This window comes from Plecotus auritus (assembly GCF_963455305.1).
Source record: "Plecotus auritus genome assembly, chromosome: 8".
Lineage (NCBI taxonomy): Eukaryota > Metazoa > Chordata > Mammalia > Chiroptera > Vespertilionidae > Plecotus > Plecotus auritus.
Window position 1 is genome coordinate 12707488 of NC_137782.1, and position 20303 is coordinate 12727790.

Here is a 20303-nt window from a genome sequence, read left to right on the forward strand (position 1 = left end):
TAAAAGTAGCCCAATTCCTGCCAGGCCTAGAAAACACAGATGGGAGTCTTTATGTACCCTGGTGAATGCAAATAAATGCTGGCTGTTTCAACAGCTGAAGAGGATGGAGACCTTTGGTAGGTCTGTGTTGCACAACCAATGAGCATTCAGAAAATCCGCATTCCTCTCTATCAGTATAGACAAAGCTCAGATAGTTTCAAAGCAGTGTTGCATCTAGTGGCACTGTCAGTATCTAACTTTTGGGGGAATTTTTATTTGGTTTTGTTTTATCTTGTGTATGACCTTATTTTGTAGGAGGCCCCATGAAGCTTCAAGTCCAATAACGTAAGAAAACTTGCATGTAGCAGTGACTGTGTATTTTTAAAAATAATGTAACCCACTTAGAGGCAGGACATGGACCCCACTTCTCATTCACTAATCTTAAGACAGGTTTTCATTTAGTGTTACTTGTTAAAATGAGTACTTTGTAATTTATATGCATTAATCTTAAGGTTGTTTTTGACTGCCTCAATTTAAAGGGTTTTATTTGGAAGTTGGCTATTGGTGTTATTAAAGTTCAAATTATAGTATACATGTATTTAACATAAAATACACATCTAGAGAATAATTTGCAGCAGACCTTACATTTCATTTAGCTAAAGCAGAAATCATCATAACTCTTATTCTATTTGGGTGCAAATGTTAAAGGAAATAAAAGTAAAAATTTGTAAGATACTCTATAGAAGATGTAAAATGTACATAGCTTTTCAAGAATTAGCAATGATTTGTACAAAACTATAGGATAATTCAATGTTTAAATTGTTAAATTTAAATGTTCCCATAGATTTAATGAGAAAATCCAAATACCACAGTCTGAAATCATCTCTTTTTAGGAACTTTAATTTCCTACATTTCAGTAACAGTGAACATTCATAGTTCTTTTTTAAAATATATTTTTATTGATTTCAGAGAGGAAGGGAGAGGGAGAGAGAGAAACATCAATGAGGAGAGAGAATCATTGATCAGCTGCCTCCTGCATGCCCCCCACTGCGGATGGAGCCTGCAACCCAGGCATGTGCCCTTGACCAGAATCAAAACTGGGACCCTCCAGTCCATAGGCCAACACTATCCACTGAGCCAAACCAACTTGGGCAACATTCATAATTCTTACAAAATTTTTAAGTTAGCATTTCAACAAATATGCCTATCCATTAGAAATCTAAATGTATTTAAACATACTGACTCTTTCACAGAGTTATAGCCTCTTCATTTCATGTATATTAATGATCGCTGCAGATTGTTGGAAACTGAATTTCTGTTCTTCATGAGCCTCTGATTTGGATGGTTAAGCTGGTTTCATTTGAAAGCAAGCTCCTCCTGGCCTTGGAAGGGGTTTGGCTCCTTCACATTTAATAAGTTCAGTAAACCCTGAAAAGCCATCAGAACCCCAAAGATGATAGCCAGAATGGATAAAAAACACAGAATCCACTGTCGTTTGATATTCAGACAGAAATACAAAGGCCCAAAGGAAGGAAGTAAAAGTATAGTCGGATCGGTGTTCACATAAAATTTCCACAGTGCCTGGAGCTCAGGGCTAGAGAGTCAATAGTTATGTTGGTAATAACACCTAGTCATACTATTGATATATTACTAGTCCCTCCCTCACAATAATTAATTTGATACAAATTCCCAGAGAAAGTTGTTCCATATTGATTTTCCATGTTGCAATTTCATTCTCACATTATTCAGGAAAGTATGTAGATAGTAGGTTATATCGCATTATTATCCTGTATTAGATGGGAAACAGGTGGGATGTGGAAGAGTTGAAAACATTCTTGATCAAATGTTGAGGTGAAGAATATATTTTGTTAAATTTGATTTGGAATCTGGGTCACAAAAACTTCATCCTCTGGTTTCTTTGCTGAGTATGTGCAAATGATGTTGTAAACAGCACAAAGTGTTCAGGAGTTCGTGTTGCCGTGTGACTTGTGTGCCTCCAGCTGTTCTTGCTGTAGCAGAGATTAGCTGATGATGGTCTTCACGTTGGAATGCACGCTCTAGAAAATCCCAGAGTGGGTACCCAATTGGCCTATGTTGTGGTATTAACGTATTTCTTTGTGGTCAGACTCCAAACATCCATTCATTTAGCAAACTGTCAAAACTCTAGATGAGCCAAAGATCTTATGAAGACTGTAGTTAGCTGCTTTGGGATGGTAGCAGCAGAATGCTTTATGCAGAATAACCTGCTTATGAATGGAGTTATTTCTCCCCATGTAACAACTTTTAACTTCATTTGTTTACTTACTCAAGTACTCCCAAATATTATAGAATGCCTACTGTGTGCTATGTACTTTGCTGGGCCTGGGGATTCAGAGATAGCATCAATACGAGTCCCTGCTCTCAGGTTTCTTTGAAACCAAAGGAGGGGTCAGATCTGCTGTAATGCAGTATGAACACTTTACTCCTGGTCTACACAAAATACCATCCAGTGAGGTTTATATAACCAAGTGTGCTTTAGCCATTGTTTAATTCAACCAGTGTTATTGGAAAATATCAGTATTTTATTTTGGTGCATATGCAGTACAACATAAAAGAATGAAATGTCTTTTCAAACTACCTAAGAAGTCAGCATGCAATTTTTTATTTTTACATGAAATTTTTCCTCCAATAACAATCATAGATATAGTTTATGAAGAAATTCCTAGCATCTTTCTGTAAACAAGTAAGGTTATAGACTTATCTTGAAATGATAGATACTTACTTTAATTGATCCCTGCTATAAAATCAGTTTAACAATGATACTTAGTTCCAGTTGATTTTTTTAGTTCATCATCTTAATTAAGTTTAGCCTCCCTTCAACCTTTCAGCCTTATTGGTAACTGTTACTTTTCAACAATTTCAAAGAGATTACATTTTTAAATGGTTTTTTAAAAACCTCCCTGGTAATGGTCATTAACCTTACACACAGCAGATATTGTACTTGTATATAATTAAAGGGACCAAACATGAGGTTTTTTCAGCAGCCCATAGTCCCCAGAAGCCAGTAGAACTTTTATCTCTAGGTCTTTTTAAAATTAGACCCATGGCTTAAAGCTAAGTAATATAGATTAGGGAGATGGTAATTTGGTCAAAATGTTACCTATTCAAAAATATAAGTGGCAGCACTTTCTTGCAAACCCAGACTAAGTTTTGCATATCTGTTTTGAATAACTTTGGTGAAATTGAGTGATTTGAAATTGGATGCAGTCGGGTAAGCTGGTGAGGCAGCTCAAAGCTATGGCAGGTCAAGGAAATCACATAAAGCGGAGTCATCTGATTTCAATATCCCTCATTGTAGAAACACCAGCACCATTGGACTCTGAGCATGGCTGCATCTTGTTATATATGTAGAAGTTTTAAAATCAATTTGATTTTCACTGGTATGATTCTCTAGTGTACTTAATATGCTCTGGATGGGTTTCTGAGAATAGTAAGAAGCAGTTACACTTCTCATGAATATATAGCAGATGAGGCACACTGATTTATTATTCCATTCTATTTTAGAACATGCTTATGATTTTTTTTTTTAAAAAAGAAGAACATTTCTAAAAAGCACAGACTAGTATATCTGCGTTTTAACTCTCTCACTAGGTGTCTTTGGGTAAGCCCTTTAACTACTTTGTGCCTCAGTTTATCCACCTGTAAAATTTGATAAAACCTCCCACCTCTAAATTACTGCTGACATTTTTATGAGCAATGAATTTTGAGGTCTTTTAATATATTTATTCAAAATTAAATAATCTCCACATTTCTGATGTCAGTTTCTTTTTATTTATTAAAAATGTTCCTTCTTGTGATTTAAAAAATTTTTATATGAAACTTAAGGAGATGAAGGAAGATGAAAAACTCTTCAGGAAAAAAAAATTAAATGGTGTGAATTGACAACACAAGTCCTAAAACTCAAGAGAATTCTAAATGAACTCAGTATTCACTAATCAAAGATATTTGATATACTGATTCAAGGAGCAATGCATTTGCAACTCACAATAAATTTTTGTCATGAACTGTAAAATTTACTTCTTAATTTACTGTAACCCCACCAGTACTATTCTTTCTCCTGCTCCCCTTTTTCACTAATGGAGTTAATATTTAGTTAGTGCATTCTCTAACATACCTTCCCCAGTGATACTGATTTTTTCCCCCCTTTTGTTCTGTGACCTCACCAAAGTGCCAGATGTCAAGGGGAAGAGTTGAATGTACAATTAAACACTAAGAAATTAGCAGAAGTCCATGTCCCACTGATAGAGAAGGAAATTATTCAACCTTGCTTTCTGGGTGATTGATTTTTTTTTTTTGATGCTTTCATCCAAAGTGTTCTTGAAAACCTCTCTAAAGCGTATGTGGTGCTGAATTTTGGTTACTGTGAAATGCCCTCACTATACCAACTGCAGATTAACTTTGACCCCACCCAAATTATAAGATAGATTTTTAGGGGAAGAGAAAATAAAAATTCCAGAAAGTCTAATAAATTAAGGCCAGGTTATAAAACTAAAATTCATTATTAAAATTCATAGTTTATTTAGGAATTGAACATTCTAAATAGAGGCCAGGCCCTGGGCCCAGGCTGTTGGAAGGGGAGATGGCAGAACCTCAGCCCAGTCCGGAAAGCATGCCAGTGCATTGGGACCTGTGGGGAGAGACCAGAGCCTGACTAGCAGATCACATAGGGCCTGCTGGCCTCACCAGAACACACGAGTCCCCACCGTCTATGGAAACATCTGGATGTTCGACTGAAAGTTTTTATTCTGTATCCCAACGTTAGCGTACCTGTGTATCTCATCTGTAGACACAGTCCCAAACCAAAATAGTTTCATTGACTAAATCTACCCTTGAGTGTACAATTAAATAACACACTCTCTTTCCAGAAAAGGAAATGTTTTCTCCAAATGTGTCATCAAGTGTGGACGACACTTGTCCTGGGGGAACATCGGGGACCTTTCAGTAATAAGCAATTTGCTAGCCTCTGGGGCAGCGCCTCTGAATGCTGGTTGTAAGTCAAGTTAACAGGGGAACAGCCAAGACCAGGAGTCGGAGACCAAGTGGGGGTGAAAGGAGAAGGAAGGAGAGAGAATGTATTTTCACAGAAGGGATGGATGAATGCCAAAGTTTATACTCTTCGTCCTGTACACATCCGGGGAACGATATTTAAATGATCTTAGGTATTGAATTCGAGTTTAGCTTGAGAACAGGACTATCCATTTAATCAGTTCTTCCTCCTGTCCTATGACAACCAACAGAACATCTCACCTATTCGTTTGGCTCTTAAAATTAAGTGAGCTCTAAAAATGCCAGGTATTTTCTCCTGGTGGAAGCAACAACAGACATATACATTAATATTTCCATGTCTTGGTTAACATGCCGTGCTGTGGTTTTGTTTCTCTCTGAAAGAAATTTCAAAATGTCAAATAGGTATAAAACTTGAAACATCACACACTTCCCCAGTAAACTGAAAATAGACAATAAGCCTTAGAATATACAAATGGATCCAAGTGTGCTTTTTCATTTCTAGGAATGAGTTAGTCCTTAAAGACCCCTTATGACTATTGAGGATTTGCAATAGCATTAGTGCGTATATCTTTCACAAACCAGATTGAATTAAGTGCAAACGGTATTTGTTGAAAGTATCTGTACTCCTGCCTGGGGTAGAGGTGATGGAGGTTACCTGTAGGGCAGGATCTTCCTGGCCTTAGAAAGCTGGGGAAGACTAGACTTGCATCTGTTGTAACGCACCAGGCTCTTGGGTACAAAGTGGCCCTGTAAAGGCAGTCAGCACCTAGAACTTCAACCAAGGAAGGGATGCATCGGCAGCATTTGCAGAAGCTGGAAAAGGCTTTACGGAAGCAGAGACTGGAGTGGCATTCTGATTTTGGATGGATTGAGAGGAGGGGGTATGGGAACCTTAGGCAAGAGAAACAATGTAAGGGAGATCCAGCAAGAACACGAAATAAAGACCTAACTAGAGTAAAGGGTTTGTGTTTGGTGACAGAAAAAGCTCAGCTCAGCCCATGAGACAAGGTTATGAGAAAACCTGAAGGCTCAGAAGGAGGAATTTAGAGTGGATTCTGTGGTGTAGGCCAGTGGTCGGCAAACTCATTAGTCAACAGAGCCAAATATCAGCAGTACAACGACTGAAATTTCTTTTGAGAGCCAAATTTTTTAAACTTAAACTTCTTCTAATGCCACTTCTTCAAAATAGACTCGCCCAGGCCGTGGTATTTTGTGGAAGAGCCATACTCAAGGAGCCAAAGAGCCGCATGTGGCTCGTGAGCCACAGTTGGCCGACCACTGGTGTAGGCCATGGGAGCTATTGCAGGTTCTTGAGCAGAGGTGTGCCACGATTTTTAAGAAAAAGTAATTACTCATCTGCTTTGAAAAGTGGTGCTAATGAATTTATTGGCTCTCGTTTATTGTTTTTGTGTCTCCCTTTATTTTTTTAAAATGTGTTTTTATTGATTTTTAGAGAGAGAGGAAGGGAGAGGGAGAAAGAGATAAAAAAAATCGATGAGAGAGGTTTATCATTGATTGGCTACCTCCTACATGCCCCCTTCTGGTGACTGAGCCCACAACCTGAGTATGTGCCCTGACCAGAAATCGAACCGGTGACCTCTTGGTGCCTGGGTCAATGCTCAACCATTGAGCCACACTGGCCAGGCTTTTTTCTCCCTTTAGAATTTAGATACTCAGTCTCTTCGTGTGCTATTTACTGCTCATGTCTACTTCAGTGCGGCATTTTCTCACATCCATCCCTCTGTACTTCCATTTTCTGATGGCTGTGTGAGGGCAGAATGAAGGGTGGGTGGGGTGGAATATTCACCTGGAATGTGGGACCACCTGGTGCTGGCGAGACCAGGGAAGCAGGAACCACGTGACTCCTGGTCCTCTGACCTCTACTGCACTTGGCAGAAACGCAGTTTCTCTGATGTGACATGTCGCTGCCCCTCCCCTCGGGGCGAGCAGGATTGACAGGCAGCGATGCTGGTCCCATTGAACTGGACCTGAGGACGTGCCCTTGTGGAGCGCTGGTGCATACACAGCCCTGAGCAGCCCCACTGGTCACCTCGGTGCGCAGGATGCATCTTATGCCGTGATTACCCATTGCTCTCCAACTGTACGCCACTCAAACGTGTTCTTTCACAGTCTGACTTGAGATATGTCTTAAGACCGGCTTCTAAGAAAGATGTTCCTTCACACTATAATTTGCTCTCCCATAGCTCTACACAATTAAGATCACTATGGCCTTTTGTAACTTTTAAAAGGGGGCAATATAGTGGGAAGGAAAGAAAGCATTTTCATTTTGGGATGTCTCCAAAGCCATTCATTAATTTTAGAAAAGTAAAATGCATTTAACCTGATGGAATATTTATAAAAATTGGAAGCTCACTGTCAACTAAATCTCATTTATTTAATCTAGTATTAGACTGCCTTTTTTGTTAACCAGATGGAAAACATTAGCAGTAATAGTGAACAAACATATCCCGGCTCCCAGCGGTCATTTTTAACCACCATTAACAATCTGGTTTTTACAGATTAGTAATATGCAAAAGGCAGTGGTCCAGATACACAAAAGGCAGCAGAAGCATCTGTGCTCCTTACTTACTAGCATTGAACTATTTTTAAAAACCCTTTGTATGTGAAACATTCGATCTAAGCTCAAAATTGGCAGATTTTACCCAGAAGTTGGAATAGAGTATCTCTTTGAAATAAACACTGATGTCAACTATTAATAAACCCAAAGCTGATGAAAAGAAAGGCTTATTACTAATGTCATCCGTAGATTTGCCTGTGGTTAATATACTTTCCATCTACTAGCCATTTGTTTAATGGTTTCATACCTATATAAGCCTCCTAATTGTGAAGTGGAAAGAAGTGCATTTTAACACGTCATATTTTAACTTTTACATTTAATTATCTCATTGAAATGTAATACAGAATAAACTGCTCACAAAATCCACTATTGAATCAAAAAGAATCTGGTGTCAAATGTGAAAAGGTCTTGGCTTCTAGAGTTGCCTGTTCAGAAACAAACTACCTCATTTAAACTGAGTGTTGAGTGTTGCAGGGTTTTATTACGCCCTGTAAATGGATGCAGAGGTCTGTGCATTCTTGTTCCTCCTCTTGTTCAGACTCAAGATTGTCTGAGTATGAACTGTCTATGTTTGACTAGAGCAAACATAGTCAAAACTGCATATATTATGCATTTATCTTCCTTTCAAAATACCGTTATAGCTGGTTTACGTATTTACGATTTGCTACCCACCTTCATGTTACTCTTGTTTTAGATACTAGTATTTTATAGGAATTACGTAGAGGCCTATTTTTAGAATGCTTCACAGATATTTCCTCATATTTTATTATATGGAGAAGAAAGCCAAAGTTTGAACATTCAGAAGCCTATAGAGAAAAGTCATGTCGAGATGAGAGTGGGAATGAGGTTGTGCAAGTATGCTCTAGCTACTAGAGAAAATGCCTGCATTAAGGAACTCATGGCTGCCAACGATATTCTTGTCCTACTGATGGGGAGCAGTAAGCACCCTCTCATAACTATGCACATGTGTAGGAATATTTGCATAGATTATATTTACATATATGTATTTACATACACACACCTATACGCATACACACATACCTGCACACACATACTCCCAACCGTCTTCAGGTGGACTGCAGAACCGCCATTTATAAGATCCTGCTAAGGATTTTCCTGTCTGTCCTGGTACTGACCTGTCTCCCTGCCACTTTGGAGAGAATTTCTGTCTCCCTTGTAGGAATTTTTACCTTGACAGTGAAATCTCCCAGTATTCCTACAAGTGACCAGGGCCATTACATTCCATTTCTTGCTGAGGAAGGGAAATGAATAAATAGTGAGGAGAGAATTGAAATGATGCATTCTAGCCCGGGTTTTAATTTAGAATTTACAACCTCCTGAGGTTCCTTTCAGTGACAACTGAAAACAATTTATTGAGTATCTGTTGCCTGTGCAGCACTGTGCTAGGCACTGGCCATGCAGCAAAGACAGAGCCCTACCTCCAAGTAGCATGCCACCTGGTGGGTGAGGTAGGCAAGTAAGCAAACAGCTCCAGGGACACAGAGGGGGCTGACTCGGGGGACCAAAATCCATGAAACCTCAGAGTACTTTTGTCTGTAAACGGCCTCACCTCTTTGGAAAGCATGTTACATTTTATGGATAGTTGCCAGTAGCCCGTTGAAATTTGAAAACAAAAAAAATTCTGGTTAGCTGAATGATTGGATTTCTTTGGTTTATTTATAATTCTGGATCGTATAGTCTGAATTTATGAGTGTAGATAAATACATTTCCTTTATCTTGCCCTCATTCTGGTTAGCACTTAAGCAAAATAGGTAAGAAAAGCAATCTAACCTTTACCCACAATATCGTCTTTATTGGTTAAAGGCAAGTAGTTAAGAAATTATCAGCACGCATGTGAATATTACAAAGTAATAGAAGATAACTAGTCTCTGTTTTAGGTTGATTTTTTTAAAAACCTATCACTTATTAGGAAATTGTTCCAGGCTTGTAAATTCTCTCTCAAGGACAACTGAAGCCTCCTCCCATTCCTTTTTCACTGTCCCAGACTTGGGTGGCTCCAGATGGCAGGAGTCTTCTGCTTCCACGGTTTGGGGGGCCTTCCAATAGTCAGCACACTTCTTCACTTCTGAAGGGAGAGGGACTCTGATCAGACTTCTTCCAGAAATGTTGACTGCTCAACTGCCTCTCTTGCCCATTCTAACAATTACCTTTGTTGTAAAGGAGATAGTACTGGGGCGGGGAGAGGGGCTAACTTCAGGAATCTACTTTCACGGAGCTGCCATCACAGGCTACATAGGCTGTGCCCTCATTTTCTCTAGTCCCCCCATGCTTCTGGGGGATCGAACATGAGCAAATGAGGACATTTGGTTCTGTGGACTTCCAGTTTCAAGTTATAGTAAATAATAAGCTCTTTCATAGCTATTGAAACAAAATGAAGAGAAAAACGTTCAGAAAATAGCCCACACGAAACTAATATTTTCCCCACCCCCCCTTTTTTTTTTAAGGTGAACACACTCAAGAAACAAATTCACCTCATTCACTCAAAAAGGATGTAGAAAATATGGGGAAAGGTAAAGAAAAGTTTTAATTCTGTGGAACTTCTCTTTGCTTTAAAAGACTTACAGAGATAATAGGAGGATATTTTTGTTCTATGCCGTATTTTAAGCTTGACAAGCAACATATGAATAATATATGGACCATTGGGTGGATATAATTGAGATTAATGCATACATATCAATCAATACATGACACTGTAATATAATACTTTAAAATAATATATTACATTGATTTATATTCATGGATTTCTGCACAAATCTATCCTATGTCTATGCAACACTTTTTAAACTGGTAAAATATTTCGTCTTCTAATAATAAATTGCCATATATAACAGTTCTCTGGAGAGTTATTTATAAAGATTAGTAAAATGACTCTTCCTTTTTTCTTTATTAGAAGAACTTCAGAAGGTTTTATTTGAACAAATAGATTTACGGAGACGACTGGAACAAGAATTCCAAGTGTTAAAAGGAAATACATCTTTCCCAGTATTCAGTAAGAAATCATTTTTATTTCATTGCTTTATGAAATTTGATGACATTCCTATTATTAGGCTAAAGAATATGCTTCTGAGGATTAAGTGACTGTATAAAGTGCTGCACAGTCTTCCTCTGATCTCCATGTAAATATTAGGAAATTTTAGTCTCTTATTTATGCTTTGAATCAGCTCACAGATGAAATTTCATAGAAGAACCTTTGGTATTTATTGCAGTGGTGTATATGTATCTGTATGTATGTATTGTGTATATTTAAAATATGTATGCAAATGTACCATTAAATGTTAGATGTATTTAAATATTCAGAAATGCTTAGGCTGTATTTATTTTTAAAATATATTTTTATTGATTTCAGAGAGAAAGGGGAAGGGAGAGAGAGAGATAGAAACATCAATGATGAGAGAGAATCATTGATCAGCTGCCTCCTGTATGTCCCACACTGGGCATGTGCCCTGACTGGGATTCGAACTGTGACCTCCTGGTTCATAGGTCAACACTCAGCCAATGAGCCATACTAGCTGGGCTAGGCTGTATATTTTTTAAAAGAATTACTCAGGTATTTTTATTCCCTGAGATAGAAAAAAACAAAAGAACAATTAATTTGTATTCTCAGATTGTGCTGGCTAGAGAGCTGTTTGGTGCTTGAAATATGCATATATATTTAAATCTTCATATATATATGAAGATTTAAAATTTATCAATTCAATGTACATATGCTTGTTTTATTAATTGAAATTATTATAATTTTAGTAGTTTTGGGTTCTCCATCCATATTTAATGTCAAAGTTCCACTTCAACTTCGATGGCAGGAGATATTTTATTGTAAAAGCTATTGGTTGTACTGCCAGAATCCTGGAATTTCAGACTTTATGTAGGTGTCCAGGTTTCTAAAATCCACCAGCCCCAGTCTGTGTCACATTTGAACAAATACATTAACAGTCGTATTTTTTTTCAAGCTTTTGGAGTTTTACTTACTCATAGTCCTCTCTCCAGGGAAAATGGGAAATAAAATAGTATGTGAACGTGTATTTTAAATTATGTAAATTTATATTAATTTTTCTGAGATACATTTTTAGAATGTCAGCATGTCCCTTGTTTATTAATCTGGGCATCACAAAACATATATTGTCAATTCCTGTTCTAGAGACCTAGACCAGCATGTGGAAGAAGATTTTCCAGGAACTGTGACTATTTTAATAATATCAGCAGGCAGGTCTGTGTTGATCAGGGCCTCTCCCATGTACTCATCAGCACAATTGAAAGTTGTGTCTTCTCGGGTTGCAGTTTTGAATGGGGCTACATTCCTGGTAACATGTCAAATTGAGTTCCACCAGAACACTTAGCGCAGTAAAAGCAAGAGGACGCAGGAAGGAAGAGAGCTCTGACCGCAGGAGTAACGGGGTCTGCCGAGTGTGTGATCTCTTAGTGCCCTGGAGGGAGGCACGGAGTTCACGGTACACCCCGTATTTTGAACTTGGAGAAAGCCTGCTGAGGCTTAAAATAAGATCGACTGGAGAAGGATGGTCAACAGTCTTTGATAGTGTATTAGGAACATCATGATATTTGGAGCTTCGAGAAAAAGAGAAATGTATTAAAAATATCTTTGAAACCTCAAAAAGCAGATGCTTCCAAAGGACCCAGGGTTCTCTAATTTCTAACACTGTATCTTAAGAAAGACTGCAAGGTTCCTTGCAGAATTGAGCAAACATTGAATGATTAGTTTCCCCTATAAGTTGATGTTTATGTAATTGTCAAGTTTGCAAATCCCTGCTTTTAGATCCAACAGAGCTGGCTGGAATCCCTAGCGTGTCCCCCTGCTTTCCTTGAAGCCAGTGTAGCCATGATTGATTCCATTAATAAAAGCTAATGAATCATTGGCACAAATTAATTTGTACTCATTTATAAGTTTTCTTTATTAACTGCTCTACTGTATACAACATGCACATGTTTCCTTTTTTTTTTTTTTTTAAGTTAGAATGTCATAGTACAACCGGCCATTCATTCGGCCTTTTGATCTGAATTAAAATGAATCCTCTGTGATTACCACACATACGAAACGCTTCAATTAAACAACAACAACAACAAATTTTTCCTCTTTTTTCTCTGCAGCGTATTCCACTGACCAAGGAAGTGGTGTGTGTGTGCCCAAGTTTGAATAATGCGTGGTCTAGACACACCGCAAAGAGGCAGTTAATTTCACACCAGTGAGATAGCAAATGCACATTGTGTGCTGGCTAGCTCAACGTGAGAGGCCTTGAGGCTGGTGGGCGGATTTAGATTCACTCAGATGGAAAGGGGAAAACGGAACTTCTTCGTAAAGCGTCTGTATCAGAAGGAAGCCTAGAGGAATCCCGGCCAGAGTTTTGCAGAGCTTTTTACTAGGAGGGGGACAGACACTCATAGTCAAACCCCTAAACCCAGTTCACTTAGAACACGGGACTCGGCTAAGCTATCGCACGTGGCAAGTAGGAACGCAGGCTCAAAAATCAACCCAACCTGAGTTCAGCTATGCTGGCTTCCAAAAGGAGCTCTGCCACTTCCTGGTTGTAGGACCCTGGACCCTGTAAAATGGGGCCAATAATTCCTGTCTCATAGGAAGATGAGAGGGTAAATGGGAGGGTCCGTGAAGGGCTGTGCACGTCCCCGGTGCTCAGTAACGTCAGCTGCGATGACTAAGCAGGAGGAGGAAGAGATTATTAGCACTGAGCTCCAGAAGAGCAATTCTAGAATAAGTTTCTGAGTTTCTCTTAGGATTCTTGTTGTGGTTCTGAGGGTTAAAGAGGAGCAGGGGAATAAATAAAGGTGAGGATAAAGATTAGAGGAAGGAGGAGTAGGAGGAGGTGGTGGAAGACCAGGTGGAGGAAGAAGAGAAAGGGGAAGAGGAGGAGAAAGCATCTCTATATTGGGAGGGGGGTCAGAAATTGAGAGGAGGAGGAACAAGCCAGTCTCTCACTTGCTGGGATGGGGAGGAAGACCGTGCTCAAGCAGCGTAGCCAGGCATGCATTTCAGAGCAGAGGAGCGCAGTGAGAAACCTTAGTGACTGAGTAACCTTAGGCTATCACCTAAGCCCTTTCAACTGTAAAACAGTGCTGCCACCTACCTCAGGGTGTTGCTGAAAGGATTACTTGAGTGAAATATACAAAGTGTTGAGCACAGTGACTGCTCCATGGTGATGTGCGTTGTTGCGACCATAGTCTACTTTAAAGTTTGATATTTAGATGCTGCGGGGACTTGACAGTCAACCAGCTGATATGAGAAGCCAGAACTTCTTGAGATTTATTGGGCTGTAGTTATCAAGAGTGGGACAGACAGTGAAACTTAGTTTGATACCAGACAATGCGTTTAGCTGACAAACTGGGTAAGACATGAGCAGGGAGGTAGGGCAGGCATTGTGAGGAGAGGTGGGAAAAATGTAATCTAGAATTGGGTGGAAATGTGGAATTGGGTGGAAATTGGAGGAAATGGATGAGGAAGAGTTCACTCTTATCAAGGTCACTTTGAGATGACAATAGGACAGCTGGTCAAACGTCCTGCAAAGACGGTTGCATTTAGTTGGACAGGAGTACATGATCAGAGACCCGTCCCCAACATGCCACCATTCCATCTCCCCCTCTAGTGACGGGTCAGATCGTGTTTGCAGCTCTCAATCCCAAAGTCATTTTTGCCACCACATTGTGTCCACCTTCCCTAGCAAACTTGTCTAGTCTTCCTTCTCCTTTACCAGTATAGATCAGAAGTCTCAATAGTTGTTTAAAAGCAATGATAATAAAATGTAAACAAGTGTGTTGAACACAATTTTTAAAAATTAAATAACTTTAGATCATTTAAAAATGTATTAAAACTACTCTGTCTGATACTATAATGATTGCTACATGTCATTACACATTTGTCCACACAATTTTGCTGTGAGCCCATAGCTTGATGAGTAGGCTCTACCCGGTAAACCATATGTACTGTATGGGTTTTTCTATTTCTGGTCCCAGAAACGTAGGCTGGATACTTTTTTTTCCAATATATTTTTATTGATTTTAGAGAGGAAGGGAGAGGATAGAGAGATAGGAAACATCAATGATGAGAGAGAATCATTGATTGGCTGCCTCCTGCACACCCCCTACTGGGGACTGAGCCCACAACTCAGGCATGTGCCCTTGGTCGGAATGGAACCTGGGACCCTTCAGTCCGTAGGCTGATGCTCTATCCACTGAGCCAAATCGGCTAGGGTGGCTGGATACTTTTTAGTATTGTTTGGAAAACCCTTTGGCTTTCAAATGGGCATGTTAACAGAGCACAGCCCTTGCCCTTGTGCTGGCTGGCAGGTGGTGCTTCAGTGCTTTTTCTCTGCTCCCTCCTTTTATACTATGTTTCCAAAAATAGTTGTGTTTTAAGTGATTCTCATTAGAGAAATTTGGCCTAATGGTTTTTTTTTAATCCTCCATTAAACTGTGCCCCTTAACTCCCCAAGGGAATGAAAGCTTCGCCCGCAACCATTTCATTGGCACCACATACTTACCTATAGAACAGTACCTTTCACATTAAATTCAGGGGTGAAATTAGGGATTGGGTCTTTTAAAAAAATAAATTATGAAAGGCAAGACTATGGAAGCAATAAAGAGATCAGTGGTTGCCAGGAGTCGGGTGGAGAAAAGGGATGAGGAGGCAGAGCACAGAGGATTTCAGGGCAGTGAAACTACTGCCTGATACTATAAAGATGGATCCATGTCATTAGACATTTGTCCAAATCCATAGAATGTACAACACCAAGAGTAAATCCTGATGTAGACTATGGCCTTAGGAGAATTATGACATGTCCATGTACGTTCATCCTTGATAACAATTGTACCGCTCTGGTGAGTGATGTTGATAATTGGGGAGACTATGTATGTGTGGGGGTAGGGGTACATGGGAAATTTCTGTACCTTGCTCTTAACTTCATTGTGAACCTAAAACTGTTTTTTTAAAAAGTCTTTAAAAATAAATGATAGGTAGCTAGATTGATATGTGTTTGAGGTTGGAGAAGGAATTCACATAGTATAGAAAGGTAGAAGTCAGTAAAATAAAAGAACAGTGCTGTTAATGTCTAAGTACCCAGTGTCTCGTGAGTGGTAAAGGATTTATTATCTTGAAAGCTGTGGGAAGCCATCACAGATTTTTAAGCAGGAGAATGAGAGGAATTTGGAAAAGAAGGGGCTGTAGGCCAGATGGTCACTGAGAAACTATTGCTTTGGGGGGTAACAATGGCAAAGAGAGGAGAGGATGGAGGTAGAATGTACAGGACTCACACACCAGTTGGCTGAAGAGGAAGGGAAAAGCTGATGACAGTGTTTCTGGTTCCTTTAAACTGCTGACCTGACTATCCACCACAGATGCAATATGACACTGTATTACTTTTTCATTTAAAGCAGAAAAAGGTAGTCGGCTAAGTCCACATTGTTTTTAAAAGACCACATCTAGAAAACGCAACAACATGATATATACATTGGAAGTCATTTTTTTCCATAAGTGCAATTAAAAAATGATCAATATGTAGAATGGCAAAGATAGTTTGCATAACGATACTTCTCACATAGAGGCGGGGCCTGTAGAACTGTACCAGGCCCGGGAAGGACCATAAAATAAGGCTGATACAGGGAGAAAAAGTGTGCAGGTTGGCAGTCAGGCACTCTTTTGAGGAGTGAGACAGGCTGCAGTGAAGCCAGGAAGCCATATCTAATGGACCCCCATTTTATCACCTAGACGGCATTTTGTGTACAAGGGTCAACATTCCCTGTGATCTGAGGTGCACCTTCTCCCTCCCTCTGAACTTCTGAAGGCAGTGGAAGCTTGAGGTACTAGCAACGTTCTCACGTGTGCAAAGGCTAGAAAACAGGACTGCCCAGACATTTCTGAGAGTGATGATGCACAAGAGATTGTACTACATGGGTTGTGAGATACTGTGAAATGTAAGATACAGACCTTACCCTCTCAGAGTTTACTGCCTATTCTGATTAAATTATAGAATCTTGAAAACATTCCTTCAAACAACCATGTTATTTACTTTTGAAATATATATATATCAAACTAGAGGCCCAGTGCACGAAAGACGTGCACAGATAGGGTCCCTAGCGGTTGCCGGTGAGGGCCTTCCTTCGTTCCGCGCTGCCCCCTGATGGTCAGTGCACATCATAGTGAGTGATCGAACTCCCAGTCTGTCGAACTCCCAAGGGGACACTTTGCATATTAGGCTCTTATATATTTAGATAGGGGAGGGGTTTTCTATGGGGCTGTCAGTACTATTTTCACAAAATATGCTAAAAGTAGATTTTGCACTTTAATTCATTTCTGTCTCTATTTCTCTCTCCTATTAGATAACTTCCAGGACCAGATGAAAAGGGAACTAGCCTACCGAGAAGAAATGGTGCAACAGTTACAAATTGTAAGTTCCATTTCTACTTTAAAATAAAGGCAACTGGATGGGCTTGTTTAGAAACTGTTCGTGTTTTTGCTGTGAAAGCCTTTGGTCCACCCACTTCTCAGCTGGTTTACATGCTAATTACCAAGAGATTTACTTAGACACAGGATAAGCAGATGTGTCAGTACGCTTCCTCGGGATGTAACTACCTACCATGTGTTAATAGACAGATGTGTACATTGTCTCTGTGGGCAAACCAGAGGCACCTGCATCGTCTTCCACTGTGCAAACTTCCCAACACAGTGCTGGGATGTGCCAGACACTCCATGGAGGCCACTGTCTCCCATCTTCCTCCCCCTGCCCTTCACTCCCCAGACCTGGGCCAGGCTCTCCACGGTCGATAGAATGAAGTGTGAACACTATTAATCAATTAAATTCACTTGCAGGATAATGAGAAGAAAAGAATTATTTCCAAACAAAGTGTGTTACTCTAGCCTAATCACCTCTAAAAGTGGATACTAAGATCTATTTCTAGGGAAACAGGAAGATGTCTGATAAATAAATGTAGTGGGTTTTCTTTTTGTTTTGTTTTGTTTTTCCTTATGAATTCCTCGCCCCTTGTCCCCCTGCAGATACATCTGGTATTATTCACTAGCACCTTTAAAGCAGTCTCGCCTGCCCAGCCAGTGTTGCTCAGTGGTTGAGCACTGACCTATGAGCCAGGAGATCACGGTTCAGTTCTTGATCAGGGCACATGCCCGGTTGCAGGCTTGATCCCCAGTGTGGAGCGTACAAAAGGCAGCCAATCAATGAGTCTCATCATTGATGTTTCTATCTCTTTCTCTCTTCCTCTCTGAAATCAATAAAAAATATATATCTTTAAAAAGGCAGTCTCCCCAGCTTCCTCCTTTTCATGAGAGGGATGGGGAAATGATTTCTGCTCAGCATTTGCAAGATATTTGTAATCACCTGAGTAAAGACATGCACTGCTTCTCAGTACTATTCATAGCATTATTTTTTTAAAATATATTTTATTGATATTTTACAGAGAGGAAGGGAGAGGGATAGAGAGCTAGAAACATCGATGAGAGAGAAACATCGATCAGCTGCCTCCTGCACACCTCCCACTGGGGATGTGCCCGCAACCAAGGTACGTGCCCTTGACCAGAATCGAACCTGGGACCCTTCAGTCCGCAGGCCGACGCTCTATCCACTGAGCCAAACCGGTTTCGGCCATAGCATTATTATTATAATTTAGGTGGCGAGGCATTTCTGAGCTGGCCCAGGTTACCCTTATACCATTAAGCATGTGTCTTTGCATACCCACCTGTCTTGTCTAAAGAGACAGGTACCTAGCTCTCTGTCGGGACTATTTAAGAAGGATGGTTATTAACCTTTGCTTTCTGCATGGAAGGAGCCATGCTTGTGCTGGGAGTCGTTTTTAAAGCAACCGTGCTTCATGTTTCTCTCCATTCGGGGCTCTGTTAAAAGTGCTGCTTGTCAGTCTTAACGCCCTCACTGAGGTTTTCCTTGATCTCAAAGCACTGGTTCACAACTCTCAGTTCTGAAAACCACCTCAACGTAAAGTCCCTCTTAAACAGGATCTTTCTTCTTGTTCTGTTTCTGTGTGTGTTCGGTTTGTTTGTTTGTTGCACTTAAATTCACAAAAGGATTTTCTCTATCTCCCCCAGGGATTAAAATATACATATAGCTTTTCACAATAAGAACTAGTAATTACTTACTGTGAATACACTTACTGTTTTCTTTGTCCAAAGGAAGCGTTTAAAAAATAGAATTGGAAATAGAGTGATATAAAATTTTAAGACCTTACTGGCTTTATTCAGGGCATTGTTTTCAGATTCTTAAAACAAAAATTGTCACACATCAGACCAAAAACTTGTGATTTCAGGGTGGTGGGTCTAGCAAAACAGGCATTAAGGAAGGAAACTATTTACTTCAGTGCCCCTGTTTAAGGCTACTTATGTAACTTAAACGTCTTAATTCTCTTTGACATTTGGTTTCTTTAGTAAAAGAGGAAATGATATTCATTCATGTAATAAACAGGCAGTATTGATAGAAGAAAAAAATGTCTCATGTCTTTTGAGATAGTTGATACATAGAAGATACAAATTGGTATTACTAAACATTTTTATTATTCTGTATTGAAAAATATTTTATCATAGGTATGTATTTATCTAGACAACTGTTATTAATTCACATTCTTCTAGATAGTAAATTCTTGTTGTAAATTAAATTCTTTGGAAGAAGCTAGAATTTTTACCTCTGGCCTGTAGGTGTAAGTCCTGAAATCCTCAAAGGCATATCCAGGCTAACAACATAAAAATTGATGAAATAGACATGATTTATCCCTCCTGTTTTTTCCTCTTCTTTAGTGTCTCCTACCATAAGATACCGAGAGCTTCTTGCTGCCTCCAGCACCCAGCACCTTGTGAAACATTTCTTGAATGAATCACTACTCATGGACTCGCCCTGTCCCAATTCTTTTTTTTTTTTTTAAATATATTTTTATTAATTTTTTTACAGAGAGGAAGGGAGAGGGATAGAGAGCCAGAAACATCGATGGGAGAGAAACATCGATCAGCTGCCTCCTGCACACCTCCCACTGGGGATGTGCCCGCAACCAAGGTACATGCCCTTGACCGGAATCGAACCCGGGACCCTTCAGTCCGCAGGCCGACGCTCCATCCACTGAGCCAAACCGGTTTCGGCCCAATTCTGATATTCTAATATAGCAGTCCTCAATTCTTTTCCAGATTTCCCTGGTTTGGTCATGAGTTTTTCAATGTTCTTTTGTGCTAAGTAACTACTACCAAAACTACAAAAGGAAGGTATAGTATTGAATTATAGGAAACTTATATATTACTGTACTGTCATTGTAACTAATAGACACAAGATTTAAGGTCTACAAACTTGAGTTCAAGACTCATCCCATATAGTCCATTAAGTGTCAGTTCTTCCACCAAAGGGACCTGTTGGAAGACCTAGCCTAGTGCCCAGATAGGGATGTAGTAAGGAGGAAGTGTGTAATAAACATGAAATGCCCATGCAAGTTATAAAACGCTATGCCAATATGAGTAACATCCCTTCTCAAAGTGGTACTTTCCTAGTGGAACTGTTTCAGCCTTGGTGGCTGGAGATATTTTTGTGCAGGAAGGACCTGTGTTCACGTTATGCCATCTGCTTTGGAACTGAGGCAGCAGACTCAAGTTTACTTGAACAGGAATTTAATCCCTTATTCAGCTTGTTTTATTTGCTAAAGTACCTGTGGGGAAATGCCT

At 39.7% G+C, this 20303-nt stretch overlaps 1 protein-coding gene across 2 annotated transcripts in view; it reads left to right on the plus strand.

The window, feature by feature from the left end:
- SKOR2 (SKI family transcriptional corepressor 2) overlaps positions 1-20303 on the plus strand; it is a 49954-nt gene that overhangs the window by 18053 nt on the left and 11598 nt on the right. For both annotated transcript variants that reach the window (XM_080683918.1, XM_080683917.1), the window contains exons 5-7: positions 10069-10134; positions 10515-10613; positions 16961-17028. In XM_080683918.1, the coding sequence (XP_080540044.1) occupies positions 10069-10134; positions 10515-10613; positions 16961-17028 (233 nt within the window). The remainder of the gene's footprint in view (positions 1-10068; positions 10135-10514; positions 10614-16960; positions 17029-20303) is intronic.